Source organism: Lolium rigidum, chromosome 7 (assembly GCF_022539505.1).
Source record: "Lolium rigidum isolate FL_2022 chromosome 7, APGP_CSIRO_Lrig_0.1, whole genome shotgun sequence".
Lineage (NCBI taxonomy): Eukaryota > Viridiplantae > Streptophyta > Magnoliopsida > Poales > Poaceae > Lolium > Lolium rigidum.
Genome location: NC_061514.1, coordinates 346,544,047 through 346,552,874, shown reverse-complemented (window position 1 = coordinate 346,552,874; position 8,828 = coordinate 346,544,047). Strand labels below are relative to the sequence as shown.

Below are 8,828 nucleotides of genomic sequence, written 5' to 3'. Positions count from 1 at the left end.
GTCGTCCGGTCCGCTACCCGTATTATTTTTGCAATTTAAAGTAAAGTTGGGAAGAGCACCCATCTATCCACGTGATTTTTTAGAAAACACCCTAAACACCGAAAGAAAGCAATCGAGTCCTTGGCATTGACGAGATCTAAGAGAGGAGCATGTCTCTAGAGCAGGGCGTCGACGGTGGCCCTTCATCGAGGGAGGAGGTGGTTGTCGTTGCCAGGAAGGAGGTGGTCGCCTTTGCCGGAGATGAGGGAAGGTGTTCGCTGTCGTCGGAGGACATGGATGATTGCAATTGCCAGAGAGGATATGGTGGAGAAGTGAAAGAGACGAAGGGAAAGAAGGTGGACAGGGGGAAGAGGAGGAGGGGAGAAGGTGAAGAAGTGGAAGAGAATGAGGGTGGAGGAGTGTAAGAGGAGGAAGGGACAAGGTGGAGAAGTGGAAGAGGATGTGCGAAAGTGAAAAAAATTGCTATTTTCAAATTAGAAATTGTTTTACATCAAAATCAAAAACTAAAAAACTCTATTTTCCTTTTTGATTTTTTGGAATCTAAAAAATTGCTAAACAATGAAATCGGATCTAAAATTTTGCGTAGATATATTTTTCATATAAAAAGTTTTTTCATCGGAGGTCGTATGCAACCAGAAAAGCCGTTTTACCGAAACATGAGGCCATTTTGCATAATATATCAAAATTCATGTTTATTAATTTTCCTTAAAACTAGATGACATAGCACATGGTCATCTCTAATTGGGCAACCTGCTACTAAGCTGATTAGTAGTAGTGTGCCAAAATAGGACACGATGTCAATATTTTCGCTCACCCGCACATGTAAGCCCAATATGGTGCAAGTGTGCACGCAAAGTGACACGGGACCAATCTGTACATACCAGTCGCGTGCTTTCATTGGCGCTCGCTGCGGGTACTTTCTGGACCCGAGTGCATAAAGGGTCCACCTACTAGTTGTGTGCGCTAGTCTCTGTAGTATGCCGTGCGCGTTATCGGCTCCTGACTACTAATACCAGTCGCGTGTTTTTAGACCATTGAGCGTTCCTCTATGGAGTTTTTCCTACTAGTGCAGAATCTAAAATCACACATACATCTCATGATTATAAAGAGGTTATCCGCATTCCTATTTGGCACGAAGCTATGCAGGTTGAGTTCTCCGCTCTCTAGGCTAATGGTACGTGGAGACTAGTACATCCTGCTCCTGGTGTTAATTTAATTGAAGCTAGCAGGATTTTTAAAGTCAAGCTTCATGCGGATGATTCTATTGAGCGATACAAGACGTACCTAGTTGCTGAAGGATATATACAACGCTATGGTCTAGATTCTGACGAAACTTTCAGTCATGCGGTGAAGCCAGCAACTATTTGATTGTTGCTCTCTATGATGCTTTCACACATGTGGCATATCTGTCAGCTTGATGTCCAAAATAACTTTCTTAATGGATTTTTTGATGAGAAGGGTTACATGCGCGAGCCCCCTGGTTTTACTGATTCTAGCAAGCCTGACACTAGTAGGGAAAGAGTATTCTGTGGCGCACCTAATTAAATGCCTATTATGCGCCACAGAATACGCACCATAAAAATTGGATATTTGTGGCGCACCAGCCCGTGCACCCCTATCTTCTTTTTGTGATGCATTGTACCCACGGTGCGCCACAGAAGTAGGTGCGCCACCGAATTAGTTTTAGGTGCGTCACAGAATTAACTACATGTATACACGATTTTGTACTGTCTGTTATACACATACAAGTTATATATAGCAGTATACTGATATTATACACATTATATACATTAGTATACATATATAATATAAATAGCATGTACATTGCACAGATATAATATAAACAACATCATCACATTACTTCGATCCCGATCGAGATACACATATAGTGCCAAGTGTCAAATTTTTACATACAAGTCTTAATTCATAAAATGTTCATCATCTCGAGATACAAATAGAAGAGAGTCACTACGAGCATCATTGCGATGAAAGTGGTCTTCATCCGGTACCTCCTCCGCTCCCTCCTCTCTCCCGCCAGGCTCGCTTGCACCGCCCCCGGATAAAAGCCAACTAGGATCGAATAATAAATGACTCATACATTGTTGGTCAAAACAAATATTAACATTCAGGGATGGCGTAAGTGAGCCAAGTCCGATGCACAACACATTGATATTTGTGCCATCTTACCAGGATCACATACGCCACCCCCGAGTGTACAGTGACCAAACATTTTAATCATCGGCACTATCTCAAAGAAAGACCAAAACAAACGAAAAAGCCCAACTCAAATACAAGCCAAGTAGGATCAACTAAATAGCATGCCTCATACTTTGTTGGTCGAAACAAATATTAACATTTAGGAATGATGTTAGCGAGGCAAGGTAGGATGCAATCACACTAGGCTCGCTAGCACCTCCCCCGAGTGTAGTGACCAAACATTCTAATCATCGGCACTAAAATGGAAGAAACACCAAAGTAAACGAGTAATGCCAACTCAAATACAAGCCAAGTAGGATCAACTGAATAAGATGCCTCATACTTTGTTGGTCGAAAAAAATATTAACATTCAGGGATGGGGTAAGCGAAGCCAAGTATGATGCACGAGAGATTGATATTTGTGCCATCACACCAGGTTCACCCACCCCATCCTAGAGTGTAGTGACCAAACATTCGAATCATCTGCCAATGGTGGAAAGCTGCAGTTGGTCAAATTTGTACTTTCCTCTCTACCAATTTTCTTTATGTGCTGTTTTGATGTGCCCATTACTGTAAAGGAACAAGTGATCAAATACATGAGGCACTGTCTCTGGAGAAAGAAAAATGGAGATGTTCAAGCAAAGGGTTCAGCTCTTATTCCATGGAAAAAAGTCACAAGACCCAAAAACCAAGGTGGATTAGGAGTGTTAAATCTTGACACTCAAAACAGAGCACTTTTGTTGAAAATTTTGGACAAATTCTATAATAATCATGATATTCCTTGGGTCAAGCTGGTGAAAGGAGCTTATTATAATAATGGAAGTCTCCTAGGAGCATCACTGGAGGGATCTTTTTGGTGGAGAACTCACCTGAAACTTGTTGATACTTTCAAAGGATTGGCCAAATGCAATTTAGGGGATGGGAAATCAAGCTTATTTTGGCAGGATAACTGGGAAGACAATTGTTTGCAGCACAATTTGCCTCATTTGATTACTTATGCAAGAAATCATTTGTTGACTGTCAGGGAAGTACTGGACACTGAATTCTTGGAAGACCTTTTTCACTTACCTTTATCACAGCAGGCATATTCAGAATTTCTACAAATGGAGATTATTTGTCAAAATGCTAGAGAAAATATAAGTGAAGACGATTCAGATAAATGGAGCTATATTTGGGGAAGCAATAATTTCTCTGTAAAGAAAGCCTATAAGTCATTGATTGGATATCAAGAGGTGCAACCACATTTTGGTTGGATATGGAAGTCGTCATGTCAACCAAAGCACAAGTTCTTCTTCTGGCTTCTGTTACATGGCAGGCTCAATACCAGGAATTTGTTGAAGAGGAAAAATATGACTCTGCCTTCTTATGATTGTATTCAAAATTATTGCTATCAGCAAGAAGAAAATATGACCCATTTGTTCTGGAATTGTAACTTTGCACAAAACTGCTGGAACTATATCTGTCCACAAAGAAGAAGGGATGGGACAATTTTTCAAGCTATTTCAGATATAAAGAAGAAACTGAAGTATCCTTTTGCAATGGAAATAATAATTCTAGCAGCTTGGGGCATTTGGATTTCAAGAAATAATAAAATCTTCAACAACCAGACGCCAAGCTTTGCAACTTGGAAAATAATCTTCCTCCAAGAAGCAAAGTTGCTCACTTATAGAATGAAGAAGAAGCATGCAGATACCTTTAAAGAATGGCTCCAATCTCGGATTTAGACTAGTTTTGTTTATTTTTATTTTTATTTTTTATAGGTCTCCCTCTTACCTGTAATGATATGAACTCTGATTAATATAAAAATTGCAGTGGGGTTTCCCACTGTTTCACCTTCAAAAAACATGCAATTAATTAAGAAGTGCCCTCAAATAAGAGACAAGTAGTATGAACTAAATGGAATGCCTCGTGCATTGTTGGTCGAAACAAATATTAACATTTAGAGACGGGGTCAGTGAAACCAAGTAGGATGCACAAGAGATTGATATTTATGCCATCACACCAAATTCACTCGTCCCACCTCCAAGTGTAGTGACCCAACATTCTAATCATCATACAGTACTAAAGGCGCCAAGAAGGCTCGATGGTTAGTAGTATCTCAGACCCTTTGAACAAATAATATAACCGAAATACCATAGTTTGTTTAACCAATGGAACAAGGAATGCAACACAATCCAATAAAGGTAGATGTTCCATTACTTGACGATGACGCGCTTATTGTCCAAACAAAGTGTTCCATCATTTTCAACTATAGCAGTGGTCACTTGTTTGCAGTTTAGCTACAGTGTGCTATCTGGTCATGTTTCCAATATATATATATGCTCAACAGTAGTACACTAACTGAGCATCGTGATCGACAATGGGGTAAGAATCAGTTCCATGTTGAGATACAGTACTAAAGGTTTTTTTTTTAATGAATCAAGTTTAAATGACAATCAATATACCATGTGCGCTGGACATGATGATGCATTCGAATTCAACCAAAACAATATATACAACCTGAATATAGGCCTATAATAAAGGGAAATTATATATACATCACATTTTTTCAAGCACCTGGCGTGCATGGACATCAGCACAAACCAGCAAAAGCAAACTGAGGAAGGGGCGGGAGGAGGAAGACAGCCTTCTGGCTGAAGTGGACGGAGCAACCACCATGTAGGTGATGGAGACGGAGGAGGGGCCGGTCCTAGCGGATCTGAGCGCGTTGTGGAGGTCAACATGGAGGTCCCTGCGCCTAGATCTCGGGCTGCTGCTCGATGCCCACGACCTAGGCTGCCCTCCAGCCTCCTCCATCCGTGGAGATGGAGCGGCCCGCTCGTCCGTCGTTGGCGTCCCGTCGTTGGTGGAGAAGAAGAGGAGGGCGGCGTCGTGGGAGGGGGAGCGAAGTGTACGGGTGAGGGAGGGGGAGGGGGAGCGGAGTGTACGTGCGAGAGATATACGGACGGGCCGACCCCCAATAATAGGGTCCATTTCTGTGGCACACCAAGCAAGGTGTGCCACATAAAATATCTTATTTGTGTGGCGCACGTGTTTTTGTGCACCACAAAAATAGTGAAACCAGTATTGAGTGGGCCCCACCGTATTTCTGTGGCGCATGTGACTTTGGTGCACCACAAAAGCATGCTATTTCAGTGGCACATCTGGTTTGGTCCGCCATAGAAATAATTTCTGTGGCGCATGCAAAACATGTCTGCCACGGAATAGCCTCCCACCTATAGCTAGTTTCCTACTAGTGTGATCATTACCGTCAACTTGTGAAATCTCTATATGAGCTGAAGTAGGCTCCTTGGGTTTCTCACCTTACACATCATTGTTCATCCTTCGGCCCCTCAGATGTTACTATCTACATTCTTGTATATGTTGATGATAAGATTGTTCTCAGTTCCACTGCAGCTGTTATTTCCAGATTGGTCAGCCAGCTTCGATCTGATTTCTCTGTGAAGTATCTTTGGTGTCATGCATTAGTTTTTGGGTTTTGACTATGGGCTGCAGCTTCAATCCTCCTCCTCTACGCTTCTTTCAGCTTTCTCAGATTTAGATTGGGCTGGCAGTATTGATGACCGGCGATTCACGGAGGATATGCTATCTTTTATGGAGTGAATTTAATCGCCTAGAGTGCTCGTAAGAAGTGTACTATGTCAAGATCAAGTAGTGAGTCTGAGTATAAAGCCCTTGCTAATGCTACGATAGAGATTGCATGGGTACAGTCTTTGTTCCAAGAACTTGGTGTGGCTACAGTCCATCCTCTAGTGTTATGGTGTGATAATATTGCTACAACATATATGTCGTTGAACCCATTCTTTCACGCAAGAACAAAGCATATTGAAATTGACTTTCACTTTGTTTTTAAACGTGTTTGTGAAAATCAACTGTAGTTTCGCTTCATCGCCTCTAAGGATCAAGTTGATGACATTTTTACTAAACATTTCCCTTTATTGTTGTATGAGCATTGTAAGCGCAATCTCAATCTTCTACAAATTCGTATCTATCCAGTATAACTATGCATCGTATTCGATTACAGATGTGCACCAGATTTGAAAGTACATGGATTTTATTGCAAAACTAGGGTTTTTGGAAAGGAGGCAGCTGGTTTATTTAGTTATATTAGCCTTGGCCGAGCTGCAAGGCGGTCTCGTACGTACGTGTGTTGTGGTATATATAGTCTATCCATCACAGGGCGCAGTTGCCAAACCCTGCCAACAGTTGATCAAATACAGAGCATTAGATCAAATTCAGAAGACGGAAGAGTAGCGAATTCGCGGGTGACATTAGGAGCGATCGAGGGTGTAGTCTACTCACTAGGTTGCTGGTGGACGACGGAGCCGCAGCCAGCGAAGTCACACGATTTATCGGACCTGCCGTTGCGATGGTAGTAGTCGTTGAATGCATAGGACGCGTGCGCGACCTTGGTATTGGGATCGAAGCACCGACCGCCGGTCTGGATGGCACGGCAGTCGGCGCCATGACCGCAGGCGTAGTCCAGCGCGTCCTGAAGGCGCTTGTCTCCTGCGGCCGCGTTCGCCACACACCAGCTCGCCGCGTTCCCGTCGCAGGTGCCTATACATATATTTATCTTGCACACCGTGAGGTGTTGTTGCTGGGGAAAATAAGGTATTCCATTCCATATGATGGCTGGAAACTCCTACGTTTATAAAAGGATGATATAGACTTGCAATATCTTTTTATAGACAGATGTAATATATGATTACAACTAGCAGTAATACGTACCTCCTGGCTTGTGGTAGACAATCGAAGCGGCTCCAGCGAAGTCACATGTGCCGCTGGCACGGCCCTTCCTCTGGTAGTAGTCGTTGAATGCGTAGGACGCGTGCGCGACCTTGGTGTTGGGCTGGTAGCACGGTTTGCCGGGCTGGATGGGGCTGCAGTCCGCCCCGTGGCCGCACGCGTAGTCGAGGGCATCCTGGAGCCGCTTGTCCCCGACACCCGCGTTCGCCGTGCACCAGCTAGGCCCCGCAGGTGTAGGGGTAGCAGGAGACGGACCAGGGTGGCCGAAGTCGACCTTATAGACGGGTGTGCCGTCGGGGTAGAACAGCCCGAAGTTGCGCTCCTCCTCGTCGCCGGTCTTGAGATTCTCGTTGAACAAGGAGAAGATGTAGACGGAGATGTCGGCGTTGGGTTTGTAAGGTGTGCCGGTGCCTCTAAGAACCTTGCTGATGAGGTTAGAATTGTAGGTTTGGGCGTTCGCGGTGGTGGCCGCCGCCGCACTCTCTTTTTGCCCCCCTAAATAATCAGCTGGGTAGGCGTCCTGGTGCTTGAGAGGCGGCCCTATTTTACCTTTGGTCGGAAACCCACATTCTGAACAAGTTATTTTCGTGCCACGACCTCTAAGCATCCTACCTCGAGCATGCTCGCTGGAGCTGCTCAGCTTCTCCACGGCATGGAAAACGGCATCAACCATAGCATCGAACAAGTTGTAGTAGGTGAGGCCGGTGACCTGGTCATAGAACCCGTTGTTGGGGCGGAACAGTAGATAGTCGAGGGAGATGAGCTCCGGATGGTCCCTGTAGGCGAAGTAGGGGTAGATGTTGAAGGAAAGGTGTGAGCCGGTCCGGTCCAGGAAGTCGATCATGGGGCTCATCACCGACTGCGCGATGTTGTCCTTGAACTCGCCTTTCGACGGCGGGGAAGACTCCTTGAGAGCGTCGAACGCGATGGGCGTGGTGACCTTGACGGCGTCCGCCAGCCCCACGCTGGCCAGCGCGGCCTGGATGTTCTTCATTGCCGGGAGGAGCTGAGGGGTCAGCTGGGGTGCCTGGTCGAACACCTCGTTGCCGACGGCAACCGTGTCGATCAGCGTGTTCGGGTACGCCTTAACGTTGCTCCGCACCCACTGGAGCGCGTACGACATTCCTCCAGCCGCATCTGCCAGATTTTGGTTCGGTACCGACACACCAACCTTGATGCCGGTGTTGGCCAACGCGCTGAGCGCTCCGGCATCGGCGTCGTACAGCCGCACCATTGTGATGCCATTCTTCTTCAGCAGCTGCACCACAGCCGGCGGTTGCATCAGGTTGCTACCCACCATACCGTAGCACACGCCCACAGCGCCGGCCTCTGTCAGAGATATTGCTTAATTTGTCAGCTACTAACTATATATACACGGGCTTTTTCAACAAAGGATGTTTTATTACTTAAAAATCTTAAACATTACACCTGGGCCTCTGCATAGCTATGATTCACACAGCCACTCCAACAGTACGAATATTCATAACGGTACAAAGGAGATAAATACGTACTAGTAGAACCCTATGTAGTCTGCTGGACAATAGAGGACAAGATCCTGCACCGGTAATAATACCTTAGAGCTTTAGTTTATTCCCGGACTGATTACCTGAACCGGTGAAGAAGGCAAGTAACTGCGCCGCGCCGATCAGGAGGAGGTGAGTGAGCGCCATATGCTCTTTCTACGTTTGAGCATGGAAGACGGGGAGTCTGGGATCATGAGCCGCGGAATTTATAGCCGGGACGATCGAGGTCGAGGTCCGCACGACATGCAATTGGAGCACTTCGTTTGGAGATTTCCACGCAATTTCCTCCGGCTCCTATCCGTGGAGTACACATCATGCACTGCACCATGGGGGCTGCACCATGGTACATGCATGTATCGA

At 45.3% G+C, this 8,828-nt stretch overlaps 1 protein-coding gene across 1 annotated transcript; it reads right to left on the bottom strand.

The window, feature by feature from the left end:
* Window positions 1-6,369: 6,369 nt before the first annotated feature.
* LOC124673581 (glucan endo-1,3-beta-glucosidase 13-like) lies at window positions 6,370-8,615 on the bottom strand. The gene is made up of 4 exons (XM_047209629.1): window positions 8,552-8,615; window positions 6,928-8,274; window positions 6,499-6,756; window positions 6,370-6,392 (listed from the first exon to the last, which is right to left on the bottom strand). Exons 1-4 carry the CDS (start codon window positions 8,613-8,615, stop codon window positions 6,370-6,372), a joined length of 1,692 nt encoding a protein of 563 aa, XP_047065585.1.
* Window positions 8,616-8,828: the final 213 nt, after the last annotated feature.